A 19369-nucleotide genomic window follows, 5' to 3' on the forward strand; every position below is an offset into this window, starting at 1 on the left:
TGGGACAATATCACTTCAGAACTGAATTTGCTTTCGGTTGCTCCGTCATAAAAAGATCCTGCAGCATCTGAACTGCTTCCAAATGAACTCCCCCCATCCTGCATTATCCAGCAATTGCTGCCTGCTCTTTGTAATCAAATTTCAGTCCTCAAGCTTTTCCAACCTAAACCATGGACAAATCACAGAACTATAAATACTATATACTATATGTTCAGGGTTCACTGAGGTCCACCTTTCCCCATTTTGACTAGAAATTGTAGAGACTCAGACCAACACATTGGCACATGGGGTTGGAGAAGACAGATTTGTCATAAATGTCAGATATCTGCAATTCCTTACTCTCTCTCCTCTATGATATGAGTTTTGCTGCAATACAATCCCTCAGTTGCATTAAATGAATTGGTGGGGTCATAGAGTTAACTCTGTAAAACACATAATTAATCTGGATTTAAAATACTGCAGGGAAAAAAGAATATAAAAGAGGAAGAAGAAATTTTTGTTTCTTCTCTCTGATTTGGTTCACAACACAGTGCCACAAACAGCTGTGCTTGTACCACAGTCACAGAGTGGATGTCAGAATAAATAGTCAGGGCAGGAGCTACATAAGAAGACATAGCACCAGGAGAAAGCCTCACTGCATGTCTGATAATTCACACTTAAAGCACATACAGTGAATTTAGCGACAGTCAGAAGGTTGCTGTCTTCTTGCTAAGTTTTTTCCCCAATTTGCCAAACAGTTCGTATTCCTAACAGACTTTCAGAAGAACAGTGTGTTTATGGTTTGATGTGTTAATGGTTTTATGTGCTTATGGTTTTCCCCCACCCTTACCCCCCCCCCCCCCTCGAGAAAGCTTTCATATTACAGAAATGAGGAGGAAGTTAATTAAAAACATTTAGTATAAAGGGAGAAAAAAAAAAAAAAAGGGAGGGGACAGGAGATACTGCTAATCCTCATTCCTTTCCCACTTCTTTGTGCACCCTCCGCATACTGGGCCCTTCTCTGCATGCAAGTCAGTGCAAGAAGGTAGGGGAAGAGTCAACTCTGACAGGATTGCAACTTCCTTCAGAAGTATATGGGATATCTCCAAAGGAGTTTTGTAGCTTTCATGTAATGCGTTTGTACTATGCATAGCATACACATTCCTTCATTTGAATCTATGAACCTATCACAAGAAAGAACCATAGCCAGTCCACAATTTTCTACAATAGATCAAGTAATAGATAAAAATATTCATAACAAAAACTCAACTATGAAAGTTGACTGTTCAGTATTCAGTATCCAGGAAGTCAGCGGATATCTTTCTTGTACATACTGATCAAATCTCCAGTTGATTTCTGACATTGTGAATGATATGCCCTAACTACAGGACAGTGGGCAGGTAAATCCAAATTCTAAAAACAGTTCAGACGTCAGTTGGACTTCAGTGTGTAACCAAATTTTACCTTGCAATTTTCCTGAATCCTTTCTGCTCTTGTGGACTTTGGAATAGTCACAATTCCATTCTGGAAAACATAATTCTTCTCATTATTCAAGCTTACATAATTTCAAAGAAAATCTCTCTCCAAATCCTTTCAAGACATTCCTCATGCTTTCTCAGGTTTTCCTCTCATTTTTCAGAGGACATTGTCATTTCCATAGGCTTTTTGTAATTGCAGTTGTATGCAGTGCATTAACTTCCAACACACATTATATAGTTTAAATTACTTCAATGCATTATTTCACTGCTTAGCACTTGTGTTGAGTAAGAGAAATCGAACAATGCTCCTTACCGTTTTTAAAATTTAGTTTAAAAACATCTCTTCTATTACAAATTTCTTTCATTCGCTACAATCAGATTATTTTCATATTTAAAGCAATGCCTTGTTTTGTGTAATACATCTTTCTGTACAGCACAACTAGATCATAGATCAACATACTAAAGGCAAAAAAAATTCAGTATATATTCTGGTTTGATGAACAAAACCCACTATACAGTTTGGTTTTTTTCTTCTGAGAGAGGGTTTTTATTACCACTCTCCATTACCTGTATACTCCACCGTATGCAAATCTGTGCTGGAGTTTTGCCATATTTCTTTGCCAGCTGAATGATACTAGGATGAGTGAGTGCTTCCCCTTTGGCTAAAGGACAGTAGCCTTCAAAAACAATCTCTCTGCTCCTACAATAGTCCACCAGCTCCTGAGGTCTTTGGAAAGGGTGATATTCAACCTTAGATAAACAGAAAAAAGCTTTTAGTAAAAACCTTCTAAGTACATTTAGCAGAAAACATTGTCATTGATAAATGAAAATATTTTTGCCCTCTTGCTTTAAAAGTGCAACATGAGTGAAGTCACTAGTAATGGGACATATATGGAAGCAATTAGTTTTAGAAGATGTGAAGGATATTAATCCACTTAAAACATTTTCCCTTTAATTGGCACAGTAGTTTGCTATGTATTTTATGTTTACCCTAGAAATAAGGTATTTGGAGCAGTTATCTTCCCTACCTGCAGTTGGACCTGTACTCCTGTTCTGCTCAGTGTTTGAGAAATACATGCAAACGCATACTGGGAGTCAGGTCATTTTTATGGGTGATTTGATACTCTTTCCCAAAAAGACTGCCTTAATGTCTTCTTGACTAATGATCTTTTTTGAGTTGCACAGGCAAAGAGAGGAGGTGGAGCTTCCTTTTGCAAGACACAAACCAAAAGAATTTGTCTAGGATGAGGGCCTGACCTCTGAAGCAGTGTGTTGGCATAGACTATACAGGGAAAATCCTGTATTCCATGAGCGGTGTCACCAACATATGGAGGAAGGAGTCATGCTGCGGAATGAACTGTGCAGGAGACCCTTGGTAGGAAGGAAGATCACAAATTGCCAAGAACCAGTTAAGAGAAGAAAAGCAACAAGCTGCAAGGGTATCTACTGGAAAAAAAAGTTATTAGAAAGGAAGAATCTCAAGTCACTTTCTGGGTTTTTAATAAAAGCTAAAACCAAACCTGGGTAACAGCAGTCCCTTACTCCTTTTACTTAAAAAATATTTCACAGCTTATACATGGTAAGAAACATACCTTCCTCTGAACTCAGATAAAAATGGGTGGCATTGACTTTTAAATAATAAAATACATAATCATGTGATGTGGCTTTAGCTCAGCAGCTGTCACCACTGTTCCAGTGATCTAATTCTTGCGCATTTTGAAGAAAAGTACTCTCCTGAACAATTAACACATGGAATCTGGAAAATTTCTTCTGCCATAAAAGGACAAATGAACATATCCTGTTTCTCATCTTTAGTACATGTTGTCTTTTCAGACAACAATAGGCAGAACAATAGGCTGGCGGTCATTCAACATACACTAAGAAAAAACCGTGCCTCTGGAAGGCTGGGCTGAGTCAGCCTAACACTGCTATGATCTAAATTACTAGGTGGACTCAGGAACAAGGTTCAAGCAGCAGACACATCCATGTCTTCAACCTTTGATGTTTCTTGACCTCCAAGTAGCCTTTGCATTTCGTGTTTATATTTAAAAGACGGGTGTTTAGGTCATACAGTTAGTCACTTGTTTGCAGCTGAGCTGACTAGAAAATATTCTCATCGTTTATTACGCAAAACGGAGGGGAAAAAAAGAATGAGCAAGCAGTTCCTTTCAAAACACTGATTAACAAAACCCAAAGCAAGTCTTATCTTCTAGTTCCTTATGCGACTGAACTGTAAGACTGAGCATCTTAGAGCAACACCAGGTACTCTCCCAGGTAAGTATTATTTTACACTGGTAATTAGATACAGATATACAGTATCTTCAAATGCATTAACACACCATGACTATTGGGATCTAATAAAAAACTTGTTAAGTACTGGCTAGAGGGTGTATTACTCAGCTATTTAAACAGAAATAAGCATTTTTAGAGAGGTTCTTTGCAATTAAGTGCAATAAATAGTACAGCCTTGAAAATACTAAATAAATACATATTTTTTTCTACAAATAAATACTGAAAAACCTGAAGCATCTCTATAGCATCAGGTGAGTTATTCAGCACTTATTGCTAATACACATGCAGTCAAAATTTAGTCACTTGTCTAATATGGGTTCAAAGCAGCACAGTTCCAGGCTGTACCTTAAGATTTAAAACCATGACAGTACGTTGAGATGTTCCCTGTTTCTCAAGTAGGCTTTACAGCAACAACCACGGGAACATGCATGGGAACATTTTACTTTGTGCCTTTTGCTGAAGAGACTTCCACATTTCACGCACTGAATTCTGTCACGTTTTTTGTCACACTCAGTTGTGTACTGATAGGAGCAAGTATTTTTCTTCTTAAAAGTGTGACTAAAATAATCAAGTGCATAAAATGAAATAATTACTTCTGTTTTTTTTGTTTTTTTTTTTTATTTTTATTTTTATTTTGAAACCTTTCTGAAAGACTCTAGCAGCATCTGAATGCAAGGCACCAGCATCCTGAGCCAGAGGAGACATAGGGCGGGGGGCCAGCATGTGCTTCCCCTCAAAATAATAATTCCTACTTCCTGGCCTGCCCCACCCTTGCTATTTCAGTCATCGAACTTCTCCGGCAAGGGATGTCCATCAAGTAGCTTAGAGAAAGATCTTGATCTATTCTGGCACTCTACCCTGAGTGATTTGTGTGTATAATCCGTCATACTTAATAGAAGAGTTTGCAGATCACATTACTGAACTCTTAACAGCTGCAATTTGGTCACTGCAAAAAAAGCACAGATTTTTACAACAGTCATGCTGCAATGGGAGAAAAGTTAAGCCTAACAGCAATCCTGATGCAGAGACCTAGACTCTCAGTAAGATCCATATGACAGTACACAAGCCTTACTCCTTCCACACCACTGCAGATCTTCTCATGTGGATCTTTTCCTGCATCTGGATTCCACCCAGCTTCTCAAGCAGAATGCATAGACTAAAAATTATTTTTCCTTTAAAAAAGTGAAATTTCAGCCCAGAATTGAGTTTTCTTCATAAAGGAACAGTTCAAGTCAGTCTATATACAAATGCCTGAAAATCATAGCATCAAATCCTAAAATGTATGTCTACCTTGTAAAAATTCACATACTCTGGCTTAATATCAGCAGTGACACTAACAATATTTAAGCGTTTCTGAGGTCACACCACAGCTAACTGAACTTCCATAGAAGTAAAAAAAAAAAAAAAAAAAAAAAACAACCGATGAGCACCCTTACACAGAATTTGGAGAAGATCCATTTTGTTTCAGTTTATTTATTGCATTAAATGTACAAATAAATTATATATTTTTGAAGGCACAAAGAGCCTTTGGGGAGAAAGCATTTTCCTTGAAAATAAATACAATCTTAGCACAGCCAGGTCAACTACAAATCCAGGAATACAAGCCTGTAACTTGTTTCATTCTACACTGTTAGAACAAAATATTTAGCATAGAACATTTGACAGTACTTTTAGTAGTAGGCTGCAAATTTAAAAGCGGCTTGCTCACTACTATATCAGAAAGCATTTATTCTTGAAAAGGCTGGTCTTTCCTACTTTGGTAAAGAACATCACGATAGTGTGTTGGTTTTTTGGGTTGTTTTTTTTTTCCACGAACCAAGAAGTAGCATTGCTTACAACTCAATTGGTATAAAAGAAACACTGCTGACCACCACATAAAGACAGCAAAAGTCAAACACAGAACTTCATTTCTCCTGTCTTCCTACTTCTTTCTCTTCACAGACAAATAACTTTCAGTTTTAATACCATAAGAACCGCTGGAATTGCATGAATACCCTAAATTCTTTATGATAATTTAAAATAGCTAAACAGAAGCGATTTTCCTTCATTCATGCTTTGAATATCTAGAATTTCAATATCATCGCTTGCAAATGTTTTGTATTTAGAAATAAGTTCGCTGAAAGAGTAGGCTATCTTGTGTGTATACACAGCAAAGTTCTTCGGTATCACAAATACTGGGCAATAAAGTTAGAACTAATAATAGCACTTGCTTCTATAGTGCTTCAGTGATCTCTTCATCAGACTCAGCAACTGAAGTTCCAACACTGAGCAAGGAACAGTATTAAATATTCTTTTGAAGATTCCATAGACCTGATAGTTGACAATTAATGCCATAATGAAAGTGTTAGAAGTTGAGCAGTTTGCTGCAGCAGTAGAGACATTTTTTATTTGGAAGTGCTGTGCACCGCTTTAAAAAAAATGACTACTTGAATACAGAGGGAGAAATGGGATAGACATGGGCACAGACACACACACTCAACACTGATCTTTCAGAACCACTACTGTTTCAACTTTTTGACTCCTCTTTCATCCACAAAACAAAAGACGCCATCAAAAATACATCAAGAGGTAACTTCTCTTCTGTTAGCAATGAGACCGGTAATGCTGACATTGTAGGTAAGAGGAAATTTGCAAAACAATACCATAATTATACATTTTAATTTGTAGAGATTTGGTGGGACACTGAAAAGCTACTCTTATTTAACACAGTAACAATGTCTGTTGAGCTCCAGAGTCAAGTTCGAAGAGGTCTATTTCTGAAAAGATGACACAACTCAACCTTGGCAAATTTACCCATTCTTAAACAGGCACAACCTGGTGCCTGGTTTATTTTGAATAACTGAACTTAAGTATTTCCCTTCTTTTTAAGTACATTTTATATTACTCACAATTGTCCCTTAGTAGCCTTCTGCCTAGTGATCAACAAAAAATAGAGACGTTATGTTCTGTCACACTCTGAGCAATCTTTTTATGCCTGTTTCGAACTTCACACAATAAAAACCTGCCAAAAAAAACTCAACACCTGCTAAAAAGGAAAAAGCGTGTGTCTGTACCTCAGCCATTCCAGTTCCCAGTTCTATGTTTGCAGAAGTGCACTTTCACTAGCAGCAAGTGGTAGGAGTTGGAGCAGCTGACAGTGTCCTGAAAGTCCGCTCATATGTAGGTGACAATTTAGTGCATCTCCTCATTAATGAGAGAGCAAATGTACCAGCACACTTGCATGGATATAGGATCACCTCAGTGTTGCTTTGAGAAATATTTAGTATTCAAACACAGGATCTCCAAAACCTTGTTTACTCTGGAGACACTAAATGTTTAGTGCTACTTGAAATGTTTTTTCCTCAACTGCTTTATCATCAAAAACTGACGCACTGACCATTTGTTTGGGCCTTAAATCCAGTCACTGACAAGTAGCTGGGAGAACATGGGGGAATGAAAGGACGAAAAGGATGAAGAATTTTTTTTCCCCAGTTCAAATCACCTTCCTGAGTGGTTTCCAATGCATGTATAGAAATGAAACAAAGGAAATTGCAGGACTAAGGCTAGTTATGTTTAGTCTTCCAGGCACCAGGATGACGAGGAGTGGGTTATTAACCCAAAACCATAACTAGATTCCTAAATCTATTTCTATTTCTCTACTCACCTGATTAACATGTGGGGTAACCACACAATCTTCCTGTAGTTGCTCAAGATGACTGATAAGGAAGTTGCTTACGCCAATTGATCTACACACACCTAACAAGAGAAACAGAAAAAAAAAGTTTTGGGATGATTCTGCTTGGGAGGATTGCTTGAAAAATATCATTTTCAAAAGACAAAAATATTTGTACATATCATTTCTGTACAGCAAAACACTGCAACGTAACACAGAGAAACACCACCAAAACGTACTTTGACAGCATTATCTGAAAGCATGGTTCTGTCAGTCACACTAGGAAATCATTTTATAATCTAAACACACTGGAAACTCCCCAGTGTATAAAAACTCTGGGCTAAATTCTGGGAAAGGCTCCTGCAGTATAAGCAAAGAACAATTGGATCTCACCAGAATGAAAAGAAGGAAATGGTGTTCTGAACAGCCTGCCAAAACTAAAGAAAAGTGGAACATTTTGCAGAAGACTAATAAGGTGTGAGCAACAAAACACAAGGACACACAGTTCAAATGAACTACATAACCCTGCTTTTATTTCTACTAGCTTATTACCGAGATGTTACATAAAACTCAGAATAAAAACTTGAAGTAATATCTATCAAGAACCAAGAAATTAAAATGCGTAGGAAGTAGAATGTGCAGTAGAATTAGAACAGCCAGGTTTCTCAGCCTGACGTGCCAATCAAAATACAACGGCATGAGTGTTATAAAGGCTTTTTTCTTTTTTTGAAATAAACCTCACATGTGCATGCATGTGAATTAATTAAGTGTTGACAGTTCTGAAGTTAACATCTTCCTTCAAACCCCAGGTATGATAAAGTACAACCCCCAGTACAGGCCTGCTACCACACTTCAAACCTGACTACTGTTTGACATGTTGGCCCTCTTCTGCACTAAACACAGCTCACAGGGAAATCACGTGCAGCCGGGCTAGCAGCAGTTTCCTTAGGATGCAAGTTCTGCAGAGTATTAATCAGACTCAATTCCTTAGTAAATGAATTTACTGACTGGATTCACTTTCAATCTGCAACTCTGCAGACGGAAAGTCTGCCTCAAGTTGTGTGCACATAGGAGTCCAATCCAACACTGCTCCCAGCTGATTCTATACAACACATAGCATGTCTTTATGCATGTCCTCTTGCATACAAATATCTGTAGCCACAAAAAGAAAGGAATTAAGCCAAAAGTTATAGTCATTGGCTAACTTCAGACACCTCATGTGAAAGGAATGATTTCTGGACTGAAATTCTCTTTATTCTGCAGTTTGAACTGCCCAGTTTTGAGGTCAGCTGAGAAGTATATGGAGTTGCCTTGATATGGAAGTTCAAATACAGACACACAAAAAGCAACAATTAATGTAACTGAAATGCAGGAATACAACAAAAAGGAAGAATGCTGCTTGATCCAGAATGAAGTTAATGAAAACACTGGAGGAAAATATATAACTATTCCTAAATGTTAGTTAGTAAACCATTCAGAAGATGTGTACATGTTTTATGTATTAAAAAATAACACACTAGTTACTGGTGAGTTCTTGGCATTTTTAAAAATCAAAAGGTTGGATTTACTTAAGCAAAATAAATAATTTTTTCTTGGCTTATCCTACGAAATTATTTAAGTAAAACAATTACAGTAAGTAAAGTTATAGGTAAAGTTACAGTTTACTGCTAGTTATTAAAAACATGCTGTTAAAACCCTTAAAAATAAAATTCGCACTACCACATACAAATATAGGCAATTTGACTACTCTGTTTTCACATATTTTAGCAGTGAAAGCAGACAGACTGCACAGCAGCAATACCTGCACACATACCATTGCTTTTTAAATGTTTTTTCCTTTGTAGAATACAAAAAGGAGAAAAAATACACGAGCAACTAAATACTAGGCAGCTATCACTTGCAGAAATAAACACTGTTCAGGACGCATAAAATAAAGTTATAATCTGCATTAGAGCAATTTATATAATCTGTACGTAATCTGCCAGAAGGAGCTAACTCAAGCTTTTGATTTCTACTGACAAATTAGCCTGCAGCATCAACATTAATAAACCATTTTGACAGAGAAGTGAGAAAAACATTTACGTTTTTAACACAATGGTGAACCAAAATATTATACACTATTGTTGAAAGCTAAGGAGTTAAAAAAGCATGCTGTTAATTTCCCCTTAAGAATAAGGCTTTTATTTCAGGCAGAATTATAACAAAAAATCTCTTAGATAAAAGATGAAAGCTCTTACTAAACTTGTCCATTCCCACAAAAAAAATCATTGCTTTTTTTTTTTTATACAATATTTTTTAAGATGTTTTGCTTCCAACTGACTCTGAGTAGGAGACTTTAAAGCCTGTCCCATATTCTCCTTGCATTCACTGGTAGGAGGTTTTTGGTTAGAGTTCCCATCAAGAAATTTCATATTAGTTATGCTTTGTTTTAAACCTTAGTTACATTTACTTAAACCGATATTAAGACTCTCCTATGTTTAGTTGCAAAGGCTAAATTCCAAACTGCCAAGAAAAATGAATATTTTCCCATAGAGCAGAAAAATGACTAGAATTTTCATGTTTTTGTGGAAACAGCACTTTACCACCTTTTTAAAGGGATAACAATTGAACCATTTCACATCAATTAAACATAGGTATTTTGTTTTGGTAAAATTAGAACTCTTCATTTCAACTTCATTGCTTTGGGACTGGCTACAGTCTTATACATGAAAACTGAAGTGCTTTAACTTTGATATTAAATTACAAAATGAAATAAATATGAAAATGATTAAAGTCCAACTGTATTAAAAACTTTATTTCAGTGCACGCTGGAAGCATGAATTTGAAACAACGGAATCTCCTGAAAAATTGAAAGTCCAGATTTCAACCAACAAGCAACAGATTTTACTTCAGAGAATTTTTTCCATTCACCCGAATGAATACTACCACTTTAGCCCTAAATTGTCCAAATATGGGAAAGATTGCTTCAGAGAACAAGATTATAGAGAGAATTATTTCCACACTGGCACTTGCTGGATTCATTATTATAAATGGGGATGGATTGATGGTCGGACTAGACGATCTCAGTGTTTTTTTCCAACCTTAACTATTCTATTATTTTATGATTCTAATGAAGAACTAGAAAACAATGGGCACAAAAATGAAGATCTAAACCCATCACTTGTGATGATGTATAACAAGCAAGATCCTTGAAACGATTACATCAGCATTGTAACAACAAACAAATAATACATCCTGAGAAACTCAGTTGTATGTAAGAGTTCTTTCAGTATCTCAAAATATTTAAGAACAGGTAACAGATTTCTTTGTGTGTAATTATTGTGCTTTGCAAAATGCACAGTATGCTAAGGTTTGGAAGAAGCAGCGGAAGACTGCTCTCACTTATGGGAACATTCAAGTAGTGTAGAAGGTTCTCTCTCATCTCAGCCTTTCCCTGACAGGAACAAGGTGATGGTAACACATAGCGAAGAAAGCAAGAAGGACCAGAATGTATTTATATCAGCTAAGCCTTTAAGATGTAAAGATTTTTATGAGTACACTACAAAATTTGTAGAGTAGAATTTGTATTAGGTCACCTTTGTGCGAACAAGAAAAGGTGAAAAATGGGTTAGTTTACTAGAGAATTAAGTGTAAATGCACACTTGCATATATGAAAATATTTGCACATGTGCACCAATACATTCAGTTTTGCTGAAAGTGGAGACCAATAACAGTTTGTGTCACAGGTCTCAAAAGCATTACAATGCTCCTGAAATTGGGCAAAACAAGTACATCTTCTAAGCAGGCATTGTGTTGAAATACCATTTCAGTCAGCAGATTGTTTGGAAGTTCAACTTGTTTAATTTAATTTGCCCAAAAGTTCACTCTTCTGGGATAAAAGCTTACAATGCACTAGCTGCAATCCTCTCTAGAAAGTATCTTTCTAAAAGATACACTGCCTTATTTAGAAAGTGATAGAGCTTTGATTCAGGGAGAGAAAGTATCCTCTTCACCTGCTTTTGGGGCAATGAGTGGTTTAGTCCATTGGAAGAAGATTTTGACAAACTGTGAGGTGCAATAAGCAACAAGTTTGCAAATCTCCGTTAGCTTGTAAGGCTTAGTGAGGCTTTGCCCTGCTCTGTGACTCTGCAGAGACTTCAAAGCAATGATGATGCTTCTACAACTGCTAAAAATTGACTGACCAGTGCACAACGGTAGAACAAAAATTTTCAGCCAGTTTGCATAATTACCACGAGACTCTGAAAGACACATTAGAAAACATATCGGAAGGAAGAGAAGTAATATCTTTTCCATCGTGCACATAATAAACTTGGCCTCCACCATACAGGTAATTTTACCACAGTGTTACTCCCAGTCTTTCTATTAGAGTGGTGGTTCACAAGTAGTTGTGTTAAGCATAAAGCATTCTTAAAGGCAACCTAGAAAGTGACTGGATATTTTGTCTTTTACTTAATGTAACATCATCGGAGTTCTATGGACACTGCTGCTGGAGCACAGCAAGTTCCACACCAATACGCAAAGGAACTTCTTCACAGTGAGGGTGACAGAGCACTGGAATAGGCTGCCCAGGGAGGTTGTGGACTCTCCTTCTCTAGAGACATTCAAGACACTCCTGAATGCCTTCCTATATAGCCTTTGCAAGGGGGCTGGACTCGATCTCCAAAGGTCCCTTCCAGCCCCTATGATTCTGTGATTCTGCTAGCCTTGTAGCAATGAAGTATGAATACACAGTCTGGCATCACAACACTGTTTTAATGCAATAGTTAGCCCTATCTTTCCCAAGAACAATTATCAAACCTCTAAATACTCTCTGTAACAATAGCTGTACAAAGTTGAGGTCAAAAGGGTTCTTTAAAGGACAAAATTGGATACTGGATCTGCAGAGCCAATTTTCCTCCCCCTCCCTGCTCCCTACACCAGTGAGAGCAAGGGAGAATTCCCACAGCACGAACAGTGCCTGTTCTGTTACACGTCCTGTTCAAGCCACAGAATAAAAGCACAAAGATCCACTTTTCACAAGAGGTCAACTGTAGCAACTGTATCTTTATTACAGGAGGTTACGCAGGTTGGAAAAGCCCACAGTCTCTGTGATATATAGGTTAAGAATTCCTCCGTAGGCAAACAGCATTCCTTACAGAAACCATAAAGCACAGATTTCAGCACAGCTTGCTAAAGCAGTGCTGCAGGCTGAGTGTGTCCCACAAGCAGGGTGCAGGCCAAAGCCTTCACAAACAGCATAGGTGAGTTTTAAACAGATCCAGTCAGAATTAAGTTCTAAATCTGTGATACAAGCCTTGCTCCCGTTTCACAGACAGACACCAAAGGCTGGCCTAATTGCATACAGGAAGATTGTGGCAAAAGCGATGAGAAGACCCATTTCCTATCCATCACAACAGTACAGGAGCATTACCAGCCTTGAAGCAACTTGCCTGCTACTACAACTCCATCCTGCAGATCACCTCTGAATCACGATAAATTGAGAGGAAACAAACAAAAGTCAAATTCCAGTTCCTGCGACTGAAAAGTAATTATGAACATTTTGTTTACACAACAGTTCAGTTGTTATTAAGTGGCATAATGCAGCAATACGAGCTAAATGCATTTTCAGTCTCCAACTCTGGGCTGCTCATCCTCATCACTTCAGTGCAACATCATCTTAGTTACACTGACATGTTTTTTTCTTGAATTCCGTCACACAACAACTTACATTAAAAAATGCTGCCAAAGGCTGTCTGATTGTCTTCAAAACTGAATCAATTCCTTTGATGTATATTTCCCTCTCTTGTGCCAGTTTTAAGCAAGATCATACTGCGACTAGAACACAGCTTTAAAAAAGCCTGAAAATATGTTTTTATATTGAGAGCATTTCGAAGCATCTGTTAAAAGCAGCTGCTCGTGAACAGATGGGCAGACAGAGCTGTAAAAGCAACTTGGTACAGAAACAACCCCTTAAGGCAATATTGTCACCATACACTAGGCTGTGAAGATGTGATCAGAATTACCAGCAACTCAGCTGAATACATAATGGCAATCACACTATGCACACTCTTAAAATGAGCACTCTGAAAGTAGCATGAGCACAACATAAATTCGAAATAGGTTGTCCTCCCTGTGGCTATGAAGGCACAGTTTCCTAAACTGGGATACAAGCAATACCTTTTCCCCAAATAATGTACATTACTTCTTGAGACAAAATGATCTTTTGGATAAGGAATTTCCACTGAAATGTATTTCCCAAGGCTTCTTGTGTTCAGGTGGGAACCTCTATGCACTTCTGTGTATATGCACATGGAATGTATATAAACATATACATTTTCTTTCAGTAAGCTAAATAAAAAGATTCACCCTAAATTTATCAAAAATAGGCTTAATGTGCTAGTAGAAAAAAATACAAATAACACATTGCAATAAATCATGAAACAGAAGTCTGAGAGCTTATTTTTGCACTTAGAATTGCACATGAAGCTTGTTACTAAGAAGAGCAAAATATAACAAAAGGGAGTAGACATTTGTGCAAATTTAGATTTGTTCCTGCTTTCACATCTCCACCAAAATGCCTGATTCAATGGCAATTTCTTATTAAAATGCTGCATGTTATGAAGACTTCTTTGGGATTTTCAACATAAAAATGTGTTGTCATTTCTTTTTCTATACGTCTTTTATTGCAGTCTTATCTGATCAACAGGGTGTGGTGCGACCAACATCCTCACCAACGGCAACCACCTTCAAACCATGAAAACACATTTCTGAACTGTTTCAGATAACAACAAGCCCAGAGACATCTTTATCTGTGTAAAGAGAATGCAGTTCATAGTGTGAAATAGACGTCTTGCTAAGTAAATAATTTACTTAATAAAAACTTTAATGCAATTTGCACATACATGTCCTTCCACATGATTTCTACCAGCATGAACATTTGTAAAATAAGTATTTGTTGAACCAGAACATAAGTTGCACATGAGTTGTTCAACATAAGATGATATCAACATAGATATAAAATTATTTTTCAGTAAAATAAAAGCAGAATACCATCTAGGAATGTACTAGAAATCTGTGCCACCTACACAAAAATGTATTTGGCTTACTTACCTCCTACCCATACCTTTAAGAACTGATAGATAATGGAGAAGGAAAAAATGAAGACTGCACCGGTCTGTGCCCAGAAAGGAAAAGGACATGAACATTATTAAGAATGACTAGATTTCTTCTCTCACTTGGAATTACGTAGAACAACTTTTTTCTCAGTTACACTTCAATGCTAGGCTAAACAATTTCTGCTACTTTATGGCACTTTCTTAAAATCATACGCAAATACTACTAAAACTAACAAATTAACAGAATAATTATTTTCAAGAGTATCTGTCGCAGATGCATTAGAACATTAAGGAATTTCTGATGCAAGCATGAATATCTCAGTAAGCAAAAGCTTCACTGCTTAAACTATGCAGATAAGGAAAAATCAACTTTTAGAAAAATGGCATTCCCAATTACAGTCAAAAACTAGCCAGAGATCCACATTCTTCCCAGTATTTTTAGATGGAGGGACAAGTAATCATGTGCATGTGTGTATGAAAAGTTTTCAAGATGATGGGCTAACCACAATGCCAAACTCAAGGTCATTAAAGACACTGCATATGGAAGGGATTATTTTGCTAGAAACAGACCAATTACCAGTGAGCATACATAATGACTATTCATGATGTCAAAGCAGTTTGCCCACAATGCTTTCATCTACTGGCAGACAAATGATGCCTATACAGGAATGCTGCAGTTGTCAAGGGAATGTTTGACTCAATGTATGTATCTTGGAATGGATTCTGTAGGCAGTCTGGCCTCTGTCCTCAGGAATCAGAGAGGATAATTCCACAAAATGATAATGTATGAGACCACAAAAACTCAAACCATAGCCTTGTCATTACAAGAATCCTAGCTGACTTCAGCTGTTACAACAGGAAGACCCAGTTATTACACACAAATGTCTCACTGACCAAAATAAGGTTTTATTCTGCATTTTTCCTCAGCACTGCTACCCCATCGGTCTTCAAAGAAAAGATCTATGAGTTCTGTTGAACAAAGACATGTCTAGAATTCTCTGCCTCTCAGTACCAAACAACACATACAGACTTGATTATTCTCAGTGACATTATGACATACAATGACAGTTGACTGCCTCCTGTGAAACTCCTACAATCAAACTGGAGCAAATTAACAAATCACCATTCTTAAAACATATGTACAGATAAAATATATATTAATAATATGTTACATTTCCAGGCTTAATAGCATTGGAATAAAGTAATTCTTGACATTCAAGTTATAGAGTACTTAATCCTCTGTTAGTAGAAATCCATTTTAATAGCAAGATCTTTCCTAATGTGAATAAACTGCTAGCAGTTTGGTCTTATCACTATTTTTAAATGAATCTATTTAGCACTGGTAGAGCCTTTATTCTGTACCATCAGATACACACAGCAATTCAAAAAAAAAAAAAAAAAGTAAATAAAATGATAAGTATTATCCCACAATCAATTGTTTCTAATTGTCAGAATAAAGTAGCTGCAACAATTGTTCAGTGGAACTTGCTACCACTTCTCAGGATTAACAAGCTCAGGTGCAGAGTTCCAACCCCTACTTACTCTAAAGTTACTACTAAGCTACTACTTACACCAAGGGACAGCACAATTCTCACAGCACAATTCTTAACCTGAACGTGAATACCTCATGAATCAGGCACTATTATAACTCATTAACATAATGACTAACATATGGTTTAGGGAAATGTATCTACAATTAATAAATTTTGGTTCTTGATAAAGAATGAAAAAAAAGCTATCCGTTTGTTTGTACGTTATCCAAAACGTACTCACTTTTACTGATCAGGACTGGAGCACATCCTTCCCTAGGTTATTGTGGGAAAACAGCAAATTTAATCACCAAATCTTGTTATACAACATAATATTTACAAAATATATAGCAAACTAAAAGCATAACCTTGCCTTGTTTGTAGGGAAGAAATGCTAGAGAGAAGAAATGTATAAAATATAGGATAACAAGGGAGAGATGCCATTAGGACCATTAACAGACTCTAAGAAACATACTGAAGGATTTAGTCAGGAGAAAATGAGCAATGTCTGGTCTGGCACAGACTCTATAGCTCAGACAAACAAACAAAACAAACAACACAACACAGGATTGACCACGTTTCACACTCAACCCAGAGGGACTTAAAAACCTGAAGTTGGTAAAACTTGCATCTGTCGTAGTCTCCTTACAAAAACCTCACGAAAATCACCTGGGACTCTAGGAAGTTATTTACCCTGAAGTGAGATTGTAAGACAATTGCTCAGTTGCATTAGGACGTTGGACACTGGATTCAAGCACAATGGAGAGAGCAGTCAACACTTTCTTCCAAGTGTGCCTCTGATACCCCAGCCCTGAGGCAGCAACCGGGCTCCATTTAGCTTGCAAAAATTTGCCAGAATGCTGAATTCAAGGAGCACTTCCCAAAACTGCAGTATGGTAACCAACTAGCTAGAAAGCGCAACAAGACAAATACTGACAAACAATATTCAGATTCTTTCCTATTTTAAGTTGTTCCTATTTCCAGTTAAAATCAAATCAGGACAGGTGATTCTTTTTCAGGAATGTTAACCATCAATTACTTTTGATGAAATGTTAAGCCACAGTGGGGATTTCTGGCAGAAAGCAAAGGAGATCTCGCTCTTCTGTCACCCATACCCATTGCTTTCTCGTTATTAGAAGCTTCTGATGTTACAGATAAACCTCAAACTTTCCTTAAGAGAACACAGAGAAAGCACTACAAGGCACTGAAATATTATGAAAAAGTAAAGTTAAGGATGCCTACATGTTTCAGTGAAAGCACATGTAGCAGTTTTCATTTGCACACACTGCTTTCAAATAACAACAAACCTGTTATTTCTTCTTCAGCCAGAAGTATTTGGAAATTTTCTGAAGTTGGGCTTGTTCTAATCTGAGGAGTTTTGCTCAACTTTTCATTCAAGTTTTCTGCTCCCTAAAATATTTATTCCAGTAATACTGAAAAATATTTTAGATTTTTTTTAACCTATCACACAGAGATCTTTTTCACCTGAGGACTGGGTTTTAGCACATGCTGACCCAGAGAGATGCACAGACTCAAGAATCGTACTCTCTCCTAAACTGGCTGAGAAAGTATTTCGGTCCAAAATGCCTACAAGTTCTGTTGCCCTGGGTTTCAGCTGCTACTCAGTGACTGAATGAAAATGAACATGGTAGAATCCATCTTTGCTTACACAACCTAAAAAAACTCATATCTATAAACCTAAATGCATTTGACCATTGTGACTAATATAAAATGTATTGTAACTCAAAAAAAAAAAAAAAAAAAAAAAAAAAAAAAAAACAACCACCCAACCTGCAAGGACTTTTACAGACTCAAGTACTAATAACTTATTTACCTGCCTGCTAGGGTGATATAATAAAAGACTATTAATAATTTACATTACTTTAAAATCTTGTTTGCCTCAGGTAAGTGGAATTTTGTAGAATAAACATCAGCCAGGACTTAAATAGAGGTTGAAAGAATGAGATTTTCAAATATCTCCAATCAAAGTATCTGTGAATACAAAGAAGTCATTAAAGAAAAATCTTGTTACCTCAGCTGGACCAAAGACTTTGGTCAATATTGAGATTTTTTATCATCTTACCAGTCTCTTGCAGATATGCATTGTTAATCCCATAAAACAAACCAGCTTTTCCACAGAGAATTATGTTTAATGTCATTGCATTTTCAGAAACTCCTCAGTGTGGATACAGCTAGTTGCTAAACCCAGAAGCAAGTTGAATAACTTCAATCTTTTCTTCATGAATGGATTGAGAAATATTATTCATTTTTAAACAGACAATCCTTAAACCTGAAGTTTTTATTTTCTACTGTTGCTTTGCTTCAAGCTAGGCCCCAGTAAGCATGTCCTAAAAAAACAGTATTGTGAACAGGAACCAGTGACTACTTGCACCAAAGCTGCATTCAGTGAAAATGAAAAACTCACCCTTTAGCCTAAAACTCTTTTTTTCCCCTCAAGTAAGGATTTTGACCAAGTCATATATTCAATTTGTACTGAGGCTAACACGTTACTCACATAACACATAGCAAGTCACAAAAATATGCAGTAATCATTCAATCTTCAGCTGAAAGTCTAGTGGTTAACCATGCAAACAAATTATTTAACATTTTCCTCAGGAATCATTGCATTTCCATCTCCAGAGTGGTTAACTTTTGCATATCATTTCAGTAATAGTTTCTGGTTATGGTCAAACATGCAGAGTCTGCACCCCTTAAAACAGAACTGTGTAGGCTAATGTTCAAAGGCACTTGATTCAATCAGACTAACAAATCATCTACAGGTGAGGGTAAATTCACCTAGGGTAAAGTAGACCACCAGAGCTGGAATACTTAGGCTAAACAGTGAATCATGAGCCTACAGAATGCTTAAATTAAGAAAACGGTAGTGCAAAGTGACAAAGAAACGTAACTGCAAAATAAATAAATAAATACAACCTCAGTATCTATGAAGAGATACCATGCATAGGAACAAAAAATAAAAAAGAATTCAGTGTTTCCATTGTCTCACTGAAGATCACTGAATAGCTCAAAATCTTTTGCATTGAAATACAAAAGACATGAAATAAAAACATCACAAATATAAGCAAAAGCAGAATAAACACATCAGGATAGGAATAATAACAGCAAGTGAAAATGTAACTTAGTTGCAGCAAATCACGATGGCATACCCAGGCACAAATGATAAGTGTTAGCCTAAACACCCATCAGAAAGCAGTGGAAAAACAAAATAGCTTGCTGAATGATCCAATCCATCTTTGGACTTAAAATGCCTTCAAACATGAGGTTGGTGGTTGGTGCAGTATTTCTTTCAAAACTAAATGTTGTAATCCCTTACACAGCAAAAAA

At 36.8% G+C, this 19369-nt stretch overlaps 1 protein-coding gene across 9 annotated transcripts in view; it reads right to left on the reverse strand.

Moving 5' to 3' along the window:
* LOC104912367 (putative oxidoreductase ZK1290.5) overlaps nucleotides 1–19369 on the reverse strand; it is a 46254-nt gene that overhangs the window by 9756 nt on the left and 17129 nt on the right. For all 9 annotated transcript variants that reach the window (XR_014885167.1, XR_014885166.1, XR_014885163.1 and 6 more), the window contains exons 4-6: nucleotides 7393–7484; nucleotides 2025–2207; nucleotides 1444–1503 (exon numbers count right to left, since the gene is read on the reverse strand). Coding sequence is in view for 3 of the 9 variants with exons in the window: in XM_085231406.1 (XP_085087532.1) it covers nucleotides 1444–1503; nucleotides 2025–2207; nucleotides 7393–7484 (335 nt within the window). In the remaining 6 variants the exon portion in view is untranslated. The remainder of the gene's footprint in view (nucleotides 1–1443; nucleotides 1504–2024; nucleotides 2208–7392; nucleotides 7485–19369) is intronic.

Source organism: Meleagris gallopavo, chromosome 10 (assembly GCF_905368555.1).
Source record: "Meleagris gallopavo chromosome 10, MGAL_WU_HG_1.1, whole genome shotgun sequence".
Lineage (NCBI taxonomy): Eukaryota > Metazoa > Chordata > Aves > Galliformes > Phasianidae > Meleagris > Meleagris gallopavo.